The 17,829-nt window shown below is 43.2% G+C and overlaps 1 protein-coding gene across 6 annotated transcripts in view; it reads right to left on the bottom strand.

Moving 5' to 3' along the window:
- Positions 1-17,829, bottom strand: part of LOC123757973 (inner centromere protein A) — a 102,293-nt gene that overhangs the window by 1,671 nt on the left and 82,793 nt on the right. For all 6 annotated transcript variants that reach the window (XM_069338817.1, XM_045742009.2, XM_045742006.2 and 3 more), the window contains one exon: positions 2,169-2,403. In XM_069338817.1, the coding sequence (XP_069194918.1) occupies positions 2,169-2,403 (235 nt within the window). The remainder of the gene's footprint in view (positions 1-2,168; positions 2,404-17,829) is intronic.

The following is a 17,829-nucleotide window of genomic DNA, read 5'->3' on the forward strand; positions in this document are numbered from 1 at the left end:
CCTGGAGAATCTCCATCTAATACAATAAAGCATTCATGAAACAAGTATTTTATAAATTTTATCTTAATAATATTACTAAACAAAATCTGTAACCAAAAATATATATGATGATGTACATCCAAAATTTTAAGAAACAAATCTTGTTAACTGGGTTAAGTGTGTTAGGCTTATCAGAGTGAGCTGGCCCTTCCCCACCACCGACACACCTCCCCCATACATCCCATACACACACTCTCTGCTTCAACTCAACATCCATCCCTCCCTTCCCCCCCTCCCTCCTTCCTTCCTTCCATCCTTCCCTCCCTCCTTCCTTCCTTCCCTCCCTCCCTCCCTCCCTCCCTCCCTCCTTCCTTCCCTCCCTCCTTCCCTCCCTCCTTCCTTCCTTCCTTCCCTCCCTCCCTCCCTCCTTCCCTCCCTCCTTCCTTCCTTCCTTCCTTCCTTCCCTCCCTCCTTCCTTCCTTCCATCCCTCCCTCCCTCCCTCCTTCCTTCCATCCCTCCCTCCCTCCTTCCTTCCATCCCTCCCTCCCTCCCTCCCTCCTTCCTTCCCTCCCTCCCTCCCTCCTTCCTTCCCTCCCTCCCGCCTTCCTTCCTTCCTTCCTTCCTTCCCTCCCTCCCGCCTTCCTTCCATCCCTCCCTCCATCCAAATTTTAAGAAAAATCTTGTTAACTGGGTCAAGTGTGTTAGGCTTATCAGAGTGAGTCGGCCCTTCCCCACCACCAACACACCTCCCCCCCCCCCGCCCCCCCATACATCCCATACACACTTTCTCTCAGCTTCACCTCAACTCAACATCCATCCAACCCTCTCTCCTTCCATCCCTTCCTCCATCAATCCTTCCACCCATCTCCATCCTCTCCCACCTTGTCTACCACCCAGCCTCTGCCTGCCTGCCTCCCTCCCAAGCTCTGCCAGCCTGCCTCCCTCCTTGCCTCTTCCTCCCAGCTTCTTCCTGCCTGCCTGCCTACATTTCAACCTCTCCATCCCTGCCTGCCTGCCCATCCACCCACCAGTCAGCCATCACTGACACAATGAGTGCATTTGGAGCCGACATGGTGCACAGATGTTCCTTGATTGTGCAGATATGTCCAACAAATTCACGGAATGAAAACTCCAGCCTCTTGACAAATCAAAACAATGTGCCGTGACAGGGTAGAAGGCACTAGAGTGGTGGACCAAGTGGATGTCTGTACAAAATATATCTTGCCTGAATGTTACTTGAAAAATTACCGACACTTAACTTCGGAAATACCAGAGCTCCGGAGATAACGACCAGGGTACAGCCCCATATAGGCTGTTAAATCGAGTGAATACTGTATTCACAAAATTATGGTGGTTTATGTGTAATACTTCAATGGTTAATTTGATATTTTAACACTACATGTTTTTTACTGTAAAACAAATATACATTAATAATGCAACATGGGAAAACATGTACTGTGTACTGTAGGTGAAGAGGGAGGGAATAATGGTGGTCTGTCTTGAAGCAGCTTGCAAGCTAAATACTGCTAAGTATTCTTGCCAAATAATGCTTTAACATTACTGTATAATGTACATAATTAAAGAACATAATGAGTATCAAACTAAGGATCCATAAATAACATGGAGTTGTGTATCAGTATGTCAGCAGGTGAAGACATGTATTGGTGAGGGATGGAGGAGTTGTTGCACTCCTGCCCTTGGCATATGCCAAGTCTTTTCCATTTGATGCTTTATTACTGGACTCATTATAAAATTATTGTGTATGCTATAATATAGCAACACAAAAACTTGAAAGAATGCACATAAATTGGATAAGGTTACATTTATGAAAAACCTGGGTTGCTTTAGGAAACATTACCAGGTAACATAACAGACCTGGGATCACTGCTTTGTTCTAAGCATTGGTTAGATATGTACATGAAGGAGCTGGAGTGGATATAGTGAGGAGCTGCCTCATGTGGGCAATTAGGCCTTCTGCAGTTTCCTTATTCTTATGTATTCTTTAAATATAAAGGTTATATACAAAAATGTGCCAAATATAAATTTTAACCATCTTATCTAGCTAACTCACTTTGTATGCACACCCTTAACTATACTATTGTAGGTTTAGTTTCAACTGTATATTGTGTGAAAATTTCATAAAATACATATTAAAATATTTGAAACTTGTTTCAACTGTAAAACTTACTTGTAGCCCAAAAGGGAATTTTCTTCTTTGGATCTTTCTCATCATCTGTCGAGTCATCACTCTTAATGTCTAGTATGTTGTAGTTAACATATTCTTTACTTTTAATTTTCTTGCTTTTCTGTGCAGTCTCCACATCAGAACTGGACTGACTGTTACCAGAGGATTTGGTGAATGTACTGTTGTGGCCAGCATTTTCCTTATTATCAGTTGCAGTGTAAGTTTCATTTAATGCGACCTGTACGAACAAAATAAGAGATATCCATTATTAAGAGTAATTAAAACACTAGAAGTCATTATAATTGCCATTTATGCATACTTAAGCAACATTGGTGTTGTATACCTACCTGTATGGCCATAGTTAGTCTTGAGTTTTTCAACTTTCCATGCCCAGGATTGTTTGTTAATAATTTAAATTGTTAGGCAACTTGCTGGCAGCGACCCGTACACCCACGTGTCCAATTGCCCCTTTACAATTTCTATTTTTCTACTGGTAATATTTTTTATACTTGGTGCAAGGAGGTGGGAAAGTCATGGGCAACTAATGTTCATCAAAAGTTTGTAGATCTATCTATATGCTGAACTTTTTGAGGTTGCTAGGCTAAATGTACAAGTGAAAAGCCCAGCAAGTGTATCTTTACTCCTGGTGATTTCCTGCCACTCATTATATTATATTGCAACAATAATATGGCATTTAATCAAGTAACATTATCCCACGAGATCACCTTGGTTACTGAATGAACCTGCAAGGGTCTTCTGTTACCAATTAATTATAGTGTTTAACATTGCACTAGAAAAGAACCAGCATTGAATGTAATGAAAAGGCATCATCTGGGGTAAGCCCCAGAGGCTCCCTGAAGCTATCCCAACTGACATGTACTATATTAGTTTGGGGTCATCAGTCACAGGAGTTCTTATGCCTACCGGGGACGAGCCAGAACCTGGCCTCCTCAGAGAGGTGCAGGGAGCAATGGCCTATGAGCAATTTACATTTAAAGTACAGTGGTGCCTTGGTTAACGAATTTAATACGCTCTTGCACAGAGTTCGTCGTGTGAAACACTCGTCTTGTGAAACAACTGTCGTCAGAGGCATCCGAGAACCAGCGGGAACGCTAGAAAACAAATGGTTTGCTTGTTAACCGAGCGGAAGCTCATCAATTGAGACAAATTTTCTGCGAGTGGCTTGCTCGTTACCTGAAATGCTCGTAGATGGAGCCGCTCGTTACCCGAGGTTCACTGCATGTCATAATTGCCATTTACAAGGGAAGGACCCAGAAAGGTAGGCGAATCAAAACAGACTACTACAGTCGTACCTCGGAATACAAGTGTCCCTGAATACGAGTTTTTCGGAATACAAGCAGGATTTCCTCGGAAAATGTGCCTCGGAAGGCGAGGGTTACCTCGGAATCCGAGTTTGTTGATACAAAACAAACAGTTTGGTACAGGCCAAACTAACGCGTGGTGGTACGGCGATCATCGCCCCTCACCCCTCAGTTTACCAGTGCCTGGCGCCCAGTGACTATCCCACGTCAATTCTTCACCCGGATTTTCAGTGTTTTGTTGGATTTTTGGTCATTTGACCATAAAAGTTATTATATATCTCACCATGGGTCCCAAGAAAGCCAGTGGTAAGGATCAAGGCAAGAAAACACATGTGAACATGACAATATAGGAAAAACAAGAGATCATTCGGAAGCATGAAAATGGTACACGTGTTGTTGAACTTTGTAGGCAGTACAACAAAGCCAAGTCAACGATATGGTTATCTTGAGATGATTTCGGGGCTTTAAAGTCCCCGTGGCCCGGTCCTCAACCAGGCCTCCACCCCCAGGAAACAGCCCGTGACAGCTGACTAACACCCAGGTACCTATTTAACTGCCAGATAACAGGAGCATAGGGTGAAAGAAACTCTGCCCATTGTTTCTCGCCGGCGCCCGGGATCGAACCCGGGATCACAGGATCACAAGTCCAGTGTGCTATATGCACACCCGATATGCACTATACTTAGCAAGAAAAAGGACATTATGAGTGCTAAAGTGGCAAAAGACGTAAGAACGATCACGAAACAAAGACCACAAATACTTGAAGAAGTGGAAAAGTAGTTATTAATTTGGATACACAACAAAGAGTTAGCGGGTGATAGTGCTTCAGAGGCCATCATTTGTGAGAAAGCCAGGGTATTGCACGAAGACCTTGTAAAGAAAACCCCTGGAATGAGTGCAGATACGATAGACTTTAAGGCAAGCAGGGGATGGTTTGAAAAATTTAGAAAAAGAAGTGGTATCCATGTCATAGTGTCATCCATATCCATCACACCTCACCTCCTCTCCTCCCCCCCTCCTCACCATATTCCATATGCCTACAGCATTCATCAGCAAGGGTTATCTCCCTTGGTAAGTAATAAGGGTAAGTAATAACTTGAACATAGTTTTGTAGGTTTATTTAGATGAATTAGGTATAAAATTTAGTTTGAAGTGAGGTTTTTGGGTAGTCAGGAACGGATTAATTCATTTCCCATTATTTCTTATGGGGAAATTAGTTTCAGATTACGAGCTGTCTCCAGGAACGGATTAAACTCTAAAACCTAGGTACCACTGTATCTGGTTAACCTGTGCAATCTACATCTGAAAAGATAAAAATTACACCCCCCTAGAAAGAAACCCAACAAGCAACACTTCATGCAACTAGCGCTCCTGCTTGTTAGTGCTACCCCCCCCCCCCCTGTAGGGGGAAGGGGAAGGAGGGGGAGCTGGCAGCCCACTACTCCAGTTCTTGAGTGATGAAAACCACTGACCGGAGGGAGGGAGGGTGTCAGGGAGCCTCCTGGGCTCGCCCATAAAATGGAAATTCCTTACATTCAATGGTGGTTTTCTGTGGGGAACCCATTCGGCTCCTAGAAGCTATGTACCCAAAGATAAGTAAAAGGAGGAACTTACCCAGGAGGCAGCAGCATCGCAGGCCACAAGACAAGGAAGAGAGATAGCCACGACAGGTGCCCCAAAGTCACACATCGCCGGGAAGGAACGGGAACGTGCATAAGATACCTGGAGACCATTACTCTGATCGACTTCCAAAACCCCAGCACTGGATGTCGACCCAAGACATGTTGTTAAAAACCGCCGTGAGAGCAGCACACTTTCAAACATCATGGGCACAAGGAAAGACAGTAGGCTGGTTAAACTTCATGACACTGCAGAAAACCTGAGAGACACGAGCCCTGGAACAGGGACCCAAGGAAACCGGATCCACCCAGACAGCATCTGCAGAACCAGTGGCCCGCAAGTAGCAGTGTAAAGCCGCCATTGGACACAACACGCGAGACACCCCCGGCCTAACCAAGCATCCACAACCAACGGACCCCTCCGAAAGCCATCTGTCTGACAAAGAAGGCTGCAAACAAAATGACCACCACCAAATCAACATAACCCTCATCATCGAAGGAGAGCATGAAGCTCCCAACCCGACCCCCAAAGGTGAAGGCCAACAAAAACAAGGCCTTCCAAAAGCAATCCCGAACTGAAGGCGCCACAAGAAAGCGAGGGGAAGAAAGAAAAGAAAGAACCTAGTCTAAAGACCAAGAAGGCTAAGGTAGCGCATGAACAAACAGGGAGTGAAAAAACCCAGCGTTGAATGTAATGGAACGCCATTTTCTGGGTGAGTCCCAGAGGCTCCCTGGAGCATCCAGGCTGATATGGTTATACAATACAGTATTAGCTTTCTGGCATCAGTCAATGTGCATGGAGTTCTTGCCTACCGGGGACCACGAGCCAGAACCTGGTCCCCTCAGAGGCACGAGGAACAATGGCCTATAGAAACCCCAGTGTGGTTGGGGAGCATTCTATGTCTGCCATCGACCAGGTCTGGCACCCAAAGAGGTAGGCGCGCCCCAAAACAAATCCCCTATTCTGGTGAAAAAATTGCTACTGAGAGCCGAACGAGTGGACAGAACTCCCTAAATGAAAATTAGCAAATGAGCATGACATCACGTTGCCATGCCGCAGTCTGTGCAACCCCCTCTCCCCTCCTTGGAAGGGGGAGCCCCAGAACCTCACGCCGGCAATCCAACTGTCAGTTTTTGGCTGATGAGATACTGGCAGGTCATGTGCCTCTGGCTCCTGCATTGGTTTTAGTTTCTGTGCCTTGAGGCGTGGTCTCTCTCTACAGGTGGTGTGAGCCAGCAGTAATCTTCTACGGTACTCGGGCTGCATGCACTTAGGGTTCCTTCCCAAGGTGCCCAGTAAGTACTGCCCTTGGAGCTTGGGGCCACCTTTCACAAGTCACCTTGGGATCTACCTCCGCTGTGTCTTTTACTGCTCGGTAATTGGCCGCCATTGATGTCAGCTGTGATTTTTGTTGCCTTTGTTTGCCTCTGAGTAGGGAGTAGTTTTTGTCCCTGGTAGGGGTGTGGGGTACTGCACAGCTAGTTTTCACCTATCATAGCAACAGCCTCTGTTCTGCCTGGGTACTTTGTCATCTTGCAGGGTTGTTCTTTGAATTTTGTTTTCCTACCATGGGAAGGGGGGTCTGCCTGCGGTTGGTTGTCCCCTATTTCAATTTAGGGTTTATATATATCCATATCTATCTTTTTGGTGGTACCCCCTGCTAGGCCCCCCTGATTGGACACGTTCTGGGGGTTCAGCTTTTAGAATTTTACTCTGTAGTTTGGGCGCCAGTTCGCAGTACCATGCTTGGGCTTCCCTTAGCATGTTACCAAGGCTAAGGGCACTCGGACACCCCATGGGGGGATGGGGGGGGGGGCCCTCCGTGGTCTGATGGATGCGACCCTTGAGTCCCCTCTCCACAGAGGAAAGACGTACAGATTTTGTACAAACACACTTTGGAACTTTTTGTTTAGTGTTTCACACATTTCCTTTTCATTTTCCATGAATCTATTTTCCATTTTCAACCTCTGAATATTATCCTTTACCTGCAATTTGTTGTTTATGAATTTATAGAATAGACCTGGTTCTGTTTTACATTTGTCTGCAATCCCTTTTTCAAAATTTCTTTCTGCCTCTCTCCTCACTGCCGTGTAGTTGTTTCTCGCATCTTTGTATCGCTGGTATGTTTGGGGGTTTGGCCTCTTCCTGTATTGATTTCATTTTTGTGTCTTTTGGTCTCTGGCCCTCTCGCAATATCTGTTGAACCAATCCTGTTTCCTAGTTCTGCATCTCTGTTTTGGTATAATTTTTTTTGTGCCTTTATCATATATTTCACAAAACTTGACATACATCTCATTCACTTCCTTGCCTAGCAACAAGTCTGTCCAATTATATTCACTAAAATTTTTTCCAAGGTTGCCATAATGTCCTCTCCTAAAGTCAGGTTTTTCAACTGCATCAACCTTCATATTTTCTTCCAGATTATAACGCATTGCATACTTTATTCCCAAAAAGACATGGTCAATTTTACCCAAGGGAGGTAGGTACTGAATGTCAAATATTTCTTCCTCCTTCCTGGTAAATATCAAATCTAGCAAGGAGGGAATGTCTCCTTCCCTCATCCTTGTAGCTTGTATAAGATGTTGATACAAGAATGTTTCCAGGATGAGGTTACAAATTTACAGGTCCAAAAATCTTCTGTTTTAGCTTCATATGCTTCCCAGTCTATGGATTTCAAGTTGAAGTCGCCGACTATCAACAGTCGTGAACTATCGTTATCCGCTCTCGCTATGATATCTCTCATTACTGTTACAAGACCTTCTCGTTTACTATCTAGCTCCTCCTCTGACCATGTGCTGTTTGGCGGTGGACTATGTGCATTTATGATCATTAGTTTATCATCCTCATGGCAGATCTCTAGTGCTATTCTGTCAACTTCTTGTGGATTGGCAGTCACTATTTCGTTCACCTTTAGGTGTTCTTTCACCAGCACAGCAACGCCGCTGCCTTTCCTAATTTTTCTGTCACGTCTCCAAATTGAGTAGCCCCTTGGGAATATGACCTCATTTAAAATAACACCTTCAAGTTTTGTCTCCGTGAGTGCAACAATGTCTGGTGTCTGCAGCTGTATTACATCACGTATCTTCGATCTTACTCCATCTATGTTGGTGTATGCAATCTTCAGGAACTTGCTCCCCCTCTTCTTATTTTTCATTCCCCCTCTCTCTAATGATTTTGTTGGTTTGCCTTTATGTACCACTTTACTGGTCTGCCTACCCCTATTACTTTGTAGAAAAAAAAATTGATTTCTTCATTCCTGCTCTCATTTAAACGTTTTGCCTTCGGCGAGGTTCAGTTTCAGCTTTTCCCTATCTTCTTTTGAAAGATCTCATCTTAACGACCACACTTTCCCATCCTCATCACTTTGTAATTTTCTAGCATTCCTTAGTACTTCTTCCATCTGTTTGGCACCATTTAGGGTGATCCTCAAAGGTCGATCTTTCCCTTTTACATATCTGCCTATTCTCCTGAAGTCGCACACATTCTCTATGGTTGTAAGACCTTCCACGAGGCCAACAATTTTATCTACTACTTTTGCTTCTTCTACAGCTCTTTCTGACCTAGATGTTATCTCCTTTTCTTTGCAGCCAAAAATTATCAGGGACTTACTCCGATCAACTGTGTTTTGCACCAACTTCTTGTTAGATGCCAATTCTTTTTCTCACTTCCAGCCTAATGTTTCTCACTTCCAGCCCAATTTTTTCCTTCTCCTTGGCCACTTCTGCATAAGTGAGTTGCATATCCTTCTTGCACTGTTCTATTCCCTGTGTAACTTCCTCCATCTGTGCTGACAAAAGGTGTTTCTCCAGTTGAATTTCCTTACCTAACCTATTGTAGTCATTTATGTTTAAATTTACTTTCACTTCTTCCATAGCTATTTTTAAGAGTTTATTTTCTTCTTCCATTGCTTTGCGATTTGTTTCCAATTGATTTTTATCCTTGCACAAGTTTTTCACTAAACCCTAAAGACATCCAACTTTGCTATTTAAATGGTCATTACTTTCTTTCAATTTACTATTTATTTCTACATGAGAGTTAGTATAGAATCTAATTTTACCAACTTGTTGTATAGACTGGTTATATCAATGCTTTCTTCATTGAATCCAGCAAAATCAAGGTCTGTTTTGCATTTCCTCTTGCCGGCGGCCATCTTGAATGTTCTTCTCTGCACTGGAAACACAAGGGCAACTTTTTCTCATCCAATTTTTCACTTCCCTTGGCACATTCCTGTTATCTCACCTATTTTTCAAAAGCACTATACCTTTATGTTATCTGGGACACCACTCACTATCATCATCCTGTACTACAATACTTAGGATTGTTGAAATATGCTGGAGCTCCTCTTGTCTGCCTCTTGGGAAAGAACGTACGTACGTACGTGAGTGCATGTGTGTGTGTGTACTCACCTAGTTGTGTTTGCGGGGGTTGAGCTCTGGCTCTTTGGTCCCGCCTCTCAACCGTCAATCAACAGGTGTACAGATTCCTGAGCCTATCGGGCTCCATCATATCTACATTTGAAACTGTGTATGGAGTCAGCCTCCACCACATCACCCCCTAATGCATTCCATTTGTCAACCACTCTGACACTAAAAAAGTTCTTTCTAATATCTCTGTGGCTCATTTGGGCACTCAGTTTCCACCTGTGTCCCCTTGTGCGTGTTCCCCTTGTGTTAAATAGACTGTCTTTATCTACCCTATCAATTCCCTTCAGAATCTTGAATGTGGTGATCATGTCCCCCCTAACTCTTCTGTCTTCCAGTGAAGTGAGGTTTAATTCCCGTAGTCTCTCCTCGTAGCTCATACCTCTCAGCTCGGGTACTAGTCTGGTGGCAAACCTTTGAACCTTTTCCAGTTTAGTCTTATCCTTGACTAGATATGGACTCCATGCTGGGGCTGCATACTCCAGGATTGGCCTGACATATGTGGTATACAAAGATCTGAATGATTCTTTACACAAGTTTCTGAATGCCGTTCGTATGTTGGCCAGCCTGGCATATGCCGCTGATGTTATCCGCTTGATATGTGCTGCAGGAGACAGGTCTGGTGTGATATCAACCCCCAAGTCTTTTCCCTTCTCTGACTCCTGAAGAATTTCCTCTCCCAGATGATACCTTGTATCTGGCCTCCTGCTCCCTACACCTATCTTCATTACATTACATTTGGTTGGGTTAAACTCTAACAACCATTTGTTCGACCATTCCTTCAGCTTGTCTAGGTCTTCTTGAAGCCTCAAACAGTCCTCTTCTGTTTTAATCCTTCTCATAATTTTAGCATCGTCCGCAAACATTGAGAGAAATGAATCGATACCCTCCGGGAGATCATTTACATAGCGGGCAATATATGCCACTTACGATTTTTTTATTATTTTTCCCGTGATCAGTGAACACAAATTAACAGGTTAGGAAGAAAATATATTTTTTTTTTTTCAAAATGACATGCGCCTGTGGGGATGACAGGATATTAAACCCCGAGCATGTTAAGGGCTAAAGCCAAGGGTGTACATGAGTGCGTTATTTGCAAGCACACAGAACGAAGAAACAGTTAGCGAAAATCTATCTGTACCTGGTGCAACGACAGCGAAGTCGCGCTGTGCACCATGGACGACTTCGTTGATTATTACTCCCTTCCGAAGTACTGAGTGTGTAATACAGTATGTTACTGTGTAAATAGTGTGTGAAACTGTACATATTGTAATTTTAGTGAATTTTTAACAAGTAATATTGCAACAATAAACATTTATTGTGGACACATTATTGACACATGTATCACAGTTCCATGGAACATTATGAACGTTCTACTGTATACATATTGTAAAGGACACAAATACTGTATGCATCACGTACGATAAAAAAAACAAATAAAACTGCATTGGAAATACATTCAACAAATAATTGAAAATATATTTGTGGCAACACCCGGTGCTTGAATGGCCTGCGCGACCGTGTCTGAGTGTGTTGCTCACGGGCGACCAGCCCCTGACGACGTCACAGCGTACCTTATCCACATCCCCCCAGCCAAAGTGGAATTTGGTATTTATTTCTATATAGACATGTTCAGGGGAGGGGAATTTATTATTTTACGAAGAAAAACTAATTTTGGGGGGAACACTTTATTTCATGTGCACAGGGGGAATTTCAAAATAAACTCGGCGCAGCACGGTGGTTAAAGAAGTGTGTTTGCAAGTCAAAACCAGAAATGACAAATAAGAAGTGGATCTTAGGCAAGCAATTAGGAAAGAACTGGTAACCAACAGTAAACTAGTACAAAACACTGTAGATAGAAGTCCATAATAATTTTTGGATGTTTAGAGAAGGAAATTTCATCTAGGATGAACCGAGCAGCAGAAGAGATGAAAATCATAGAAAAAATAGTAGCATTTGGAGAAGGCCTAAATTCAAAGGAGCTTGTTAGTGATTTTAGGATAGGAAAATATGAGAAAGACAAGAACTGCCCATTAACCCTTAAAGTGCGCATCACGTCATATGAAGTGTAAATCGTTTTACCAGTCAACTGCGCTTCACGTCATATGACAATTATGGGTACCGCGCACGATTTGAATGGCCCGCAGTGTAGCTGGGGGTCCCATACGCTGCCCAGGGGCTATAGTAAACAGCGGCCATTTTGAAAAAAATTCCCACTCACGAACCGAAGGCATGGGAGGCCTCAGTTTAGCAAGTCACCATGGCGAGCGCACGGTCAAACGCCTCCCGGGCACGCACCACTCAATCCCTCACCCCAGAGCAAATAGCCCACGAATTATTCTCTGAAGGTGAAGAAAGTATGTTTGATGATTCAGACAACGATGAGGATTATATACAGTTGTCGGGTGATAGTAGCAGCAGCAGTGAGAGTGACAATGCTCGCCATGCCATGGCGAGGCCTCTACGCTCACCCATGCCTCCTCGGCCAGTTTGTACCTTTTTTGACTCATAATAGCAACTTAGTGGTTCGTTATGGTGAACAAAACATGCAGATACTTATATATAACCTGTGTATATAGTGTAATAACCGACAAAGTATTTATTCACTGTTTGATATATATAATTGAATCAACAATATGCACACCATATTTTTGAGTACACCGATGATTCACTCATTTTATTATATAAATATATCACACTACACACTATTGAATAATATTACAGCAAAAAAACTACAAAAAATCAATCAGACATATTGAAATAATTAGGTAATTATCTCTTTGTGGCAACTCCGGCCTGACAGCTGGCAAGCAACAGACCGCCTGGGACGCATGCTGAGTCGGCGCCTGTTTTTTGCCAGACTTTCCCGCCCTATAGCGGGCAATATATGCCACTTACGATTTTTTTATTATTTTTCCCATGATCAGTGAACACAAATTAACAGGTTGGGAAGAATTTTTTTTTTTTTGGTATGCGCCTGTGTCAAATGGTATATAGCCAAGCGCCATTTAAGGGTTAAACTCGATTTCAAGAGAGGACGCTATGGGAAATTAGAAATTTTTTCATGGGTATAATTGGACAGACTTGTTGCTAGGCAAGGAAGTAAATGAGATTTATGCCAAATTCTGCAAAATATACGATGAAGGCACACAAACATTCATACCAAAACAGACATGCAGACCTAGGAAACAGGGTTGGTTGAACAGAAATTGCGAGAGGGCCAGAGATCAAGACATAGGCATGGAATCATTATAGAAAGAGGCCAAACCCCCAAACATACCAACGATACAAAGATGCAAGAACCAACTACACGTCAATAAGGAGAGAGGCAGAGAGGAACTTTGAGAACGGTATAGCAGATAAATGTAAATCAGATCCAGGCCTTTTCTATAAATTCCTTAAAAGCAAGCTGCAGGTAAAGGATAATACTGTATTCAGAGGTTGAAAATGGGGAACAGATACAGGGAAAATTAAAAGGAAATGTGTGAAACATTAAATGAAAAGTTCCAAAGTGAGTTTGTACAAAATGAGATATTCAGAGAACCAGACACAATAAGAATTCCAGAGAACAGCATAGAGCACATTGAGGTGTCTAGAGATGAAGTGAAACATATGCTCCTGGAGCTAAGTAAGAATGCAGTTGGCCCAGATGGAGTTTCACCATGGGTTCCGAGAGAATGTGCACCTGAGCTCAGCATTCCACTTCAGCTGATATTTCAGACATCCCTGTGTACAGGAGTCATAATAGATATGTGGAAAAAGGCTAACATAGTTCCAATCTACAAAAGTGGCAGCAGAGAAGAACCCCCTCAATTATAGACCTGTATCATTGACAAGTGTAATCGTCATAATATTGGAAAAATAGTAAAAACTAAATGGGTAGAACACCTGGAGAGAAATGATATAATATCAAACACAGTATGGTTTTCGATCTGGAAGATCCTGTGTATCGAATTTACCTTGTTACTATGATCGAGCCACTGAGATTTTACAGGAAAGAGATGGTTGGTTGACTGCATCTCTTTGAACCTCTCTCTTATATTTGGAAATATAAGGCTTTCGACAGAGTTCTACATAAGAGGTTGTTCTGGAAACTGGAAAATATTGGAAGGGTGACAGGTAAACTTCTAACATGGATGAAAAATTTTCCGACAGATAGAAAAATAAGGGCAGTAATCAGAGGCAATGTATCGGACTGGAGAAACGTCACAAGTGGAGTACTACAGGGTTCAGTTCTTGCACCAGTGATGTTCACTGTCTACATAAATGATCTACCAGATGCTATACAGAATTATATGAACATGTTTGCTGATGATGCTACGATAATAGGAAGGATAAGAAACTTGGATGATTGTCATGCTCTTCAAGAAGACCTGGACAAAATAAGTATATGGAGCACTACTTGGCAAATGTAATTTAATGTGAATAAATGCCATGTTATGGAATGTGGAATAGGAGAACATAGACCCCACATAACCTATAAATTATGTGAGAAATCTTTAAAGAATTCTGATAAAGAAAGAGATCTAGGGGTGGTTCTAGATAAAAAACTATCACCTGAGGGCCACATAAAGAACGTTGTGCGAGGAGCCTATGCTACGCTTTCTAACTTCAGAATTGTTTTTAAATACATGGATGGGGAAATACTAAAGAAATTGCTCACAACTTTTGTTTGGCCAAATCTAGAATATGCAGAGGTTGTGTGGGGCCCATATCTAAAGAAGCACATCAACAAACTGGAAAAGGTGCAAAGACATGCTACTAAGTGGCTCCCAGAACTGAAGGGCAAGAGCTACGAGGAGAGGTTAGCGGCATTAAATATGCCAAAACCAGAAGACAAGAAAAAGGGTGATATGATCACTACTTAGAAAATAGTAACAGGAATTGACAAAATTGATAGGGAAGATTTCCCAAGACCTGGAACTTCAAGAACAAGAGGTCATAGATTTAAACTAACTAAACAAAGATGCCGAAGAAATGTAAGAAAATTCACTTTCGTAAACAGAGTGGTAGACGGTTGGAACAAGTTAACACTTTCGCGCTTTAGATTAGAGATAACTCGTCGCTGTTTTTTCTTACGATTCCGCATAACTGCCTACTTTTCTCGTCCATCGAAAAAATATTTCTATAAATTCCATTTTTTAACCGAAATGGATGGGGATACTTTTGTTTTGTAGAGAATTTATTTGCGAATTTTTTGGTACAAGAATGAATATTATATCACATAAACTTCTATGAGTAAAAAAAAAAATACACAAAGTATGTTTGGGGGTGTGGCGAGAGTGTGGCAGTGGGTTCCCTTTAGCCGTTGATATATCCAACACGTGGGAAATATTTGTATGTGTTATGTATATGTCTGTGTAGGGAATTTTACTGCGATCACTGTCATACAAATTATAAAATGTTTCAACAAGTATAAACATGACAAACATCAAACGAACGAAAACAATGCGTTCGTTTCTGCCACGAACGCATACTGAGCAACGTGGTTCTATATTTGGCGCTTCTCTTACACATGCTTTGTACAAATGTTATACAGTTCATCTTATAGAAAATTTTATTGCGAACACATTGGTATAAAAAAGAAATACGTACATAGAAAAGTAGGGTCAGGAAACGTATAAACTTTCCAAGCATGATTTCCCCCCTGTGTTTTCGCCAGTGCGCTCGCGGCTAACTACTCTCCACTTCACACACTCTTGCGGGTGGGCAATTACCTATATTAAACATTCATATGCATATGTCCGTGTAGAGAATTTTATTGCGATTCCAATGATACCAAAATTAGCGATGTAGGACAACTGTCGGCTTCGCAACCATTAAGAGAGTGGAAACATTTTGTTGCTGTTTGGCGCTCTCGGCGAGTGATCTGCATAGTTTTTTATTTGGTGTTGATACTCCTTATGCTTGGGCGGCATTTTATAGGTATGCTCTTATAGACAATTTCATTGCGAACACAGTGATACCAAATTTAAATACGTGCGCCTTCAATTATTGTCAGGACAGTCAAAAGAGTGTACACTTTTTCGGTCTTACCGCGTAGGCGCGCGGAGTGCCGAAAGCATCTGGGGTACTGTTTTTTTTTGAGCGCTGAGAGCGCGAAAGTGTTAAGAGGTGTGGTGGTGGAGGTCAAAACCGTCAGTACCAGTAGTTTCAAAGTGTTATATGACAGAGTGCTGGGAAGACGGGACACCACGAGCTTAGCTCTCATCCTGTAACTACACTTAGGTAATTACATTTATGTAATTACACATAATACACCCACCCACTACACACACACACCTCCCCATACACCTACCCCCCCCCCCACTAGCACCCCCTCTTCATTTTTTCCTCCCATCCTACACTCACACCCCCTCCCTAGCACGCCTCCCCACACACACACAATTGTAATATCCAAGCATTGGAATAGGGAATAATCATTACAGGGAGACACCAAAATAGAGAGGTAAATGAGGGACAAGATGACTCGATTACGGAGGCAATCGAGCACATGTGGAGGGAGTTATTTTTTAGTGAAGAACTGAGGGTAATGAGGGAGAAAGTAACCAACCTGTAGGATGAGCTGAAGGCAGCAAAGGAGGAGATACAAAGCCTGAAAGAGAATCCTACTCAATACCAGATAACAACTATCCCTCAGGAAACTGGGAATGTATCTGTAGAGGGGCCTACAACCCTCATTTGCATATTCGTTTAAAGGGAGCTCTGAAGTTATGTCTGCAGTAAAGGAAGTTGCCAAGAAAGTGGCTACTTCCCAGGAAGCAGCTAGACGTACTAGCTGGCTGATAGACAGAAAAAGAGCAGTAGCAGTAGTGGGCATTAAGGAACAAGCAGGGGGACCAGTCCAATGGAGTGGACAGACAAGAACAAAACTGCAGTTAATGAGATCCTTGAAGGGTTACAGGTGGAGAGGGCTGAACGGAATATTGAGAAGATTTTTCAGGCTTGGACAGTACAACAAGGAAAGATACAGATTGATAAAGGTGGTATTCACGAGCAAAAACACAAGAGACCTGTTAGCAAGGAAGAACAGACTAGTACATATTCCAAAATTCAAAACAGTATTCCTGCAGAGGGATATTACACAGGAAGAGAGAATGAGGGCAGCAGCCGCAAGGACGAAGTGCAGGGTGAAAGAAAGGATTCAGGGAACCACAGGAGAACCTCAAGGAAATACAACCCCGATCCCTACAATCCCAGAGGGGAGTGGGGAACTCTCCCCAGCAGTTCAACAGCCCCATTGAGAGAAGCAACACCCCTACCTTCCATCCAATAGAACTGTCCTACCTGCCCCAACTCCTACCAGCACCCCTACTTAGTGCCCACCTTGGGCCACCCTCCACACTCTCCCATCTCCCCCCTTCCCAAGCCTTTCCTTCTGCAAATTCTCCCCTACAAATCCTCCCTTCTCCCCCAAGCCCTCTCTTCTCACCCACTCCTCCTAAGCCCTCCCTTCTCACCCACCCCCCTAAGCCCTCCCTTCTCACCCACCCCCTTAAGCCCCCCCCTTCTCACCCACCTCCTTAAGCCCAAAGCGCTAAGTAGTAGTGGTGATCATCAAATGACAGAAGACCCAAGCAAGAGTACGACAGAAACATGGCAGTTAACACTGTAATTGATAGGGCAACCTCTGTTACGTGTAGAAATCAATCTCATCTGCTCCTCATGGGGGACTTCAATCACGGAAGGATAGAGTAGCAGAACAAGGAACCGCATGGAGGTTATCTTGAGATAATTTCGAGGCTTAGTGTCCCCACGGCCCGCTCCTCGACCAGGCCTCCACTCCCAGGAAGCAGCCCGTAGCAGCTGTCTAACACCCAGGTACCTATTTACTGCTAGGTAACAAGGGCATCAGGGTGAAAGAAACATTTTGCTCATTTGTCTCTGCCTCCACCGGGACTCGAACCCAGAACCTCAGGACTACGAATCCGAAGTGCTGTCCACCCAGCTGTCAGGCGCTAGAGGGGACAAAACATGGAGAGCTAAACTATTGGAGGTGGCGCCAAAAACTTTTTAAAATGATGAGCCAGTAAGAGTCGACCTAGTCTTCACTCTGAACGACTCCGACATAAGGGAAATCAGCTTCGAGGTCCAAGTAGGAATGAGCGATCACAGCGTACCGACGTTTGAGTATCTGGTCAAGGAAGGGACTTTAAAATAAAAGGCTGGCATTCCAAAAGGGAAACTATGAGGAGAAGACAATTCCTAACAGATATAACATGGGAAATGGAGCTCAGGAAAAAAACGGCCCAAGACATGATGGACTACATCAAACAGAAGTGTAAGGAGGCATCAGACAAG

Source organism: Procambarus clarkii, chromosome 40, assembly GCF_040958095.1.
Source record: "Procambarus clarkii isolate CNS0578487 chromosome 40, FALCON_Pclarkii_2.0, whole genome shotgun sequence".
Taxonomy (NCBI): domain Eukaryota; kingdom Metazoa; phylum Arthropoda; class Malacostraca; order Decapoda; family Cambaridae; genus Procambarus; species Procambarus clarkii.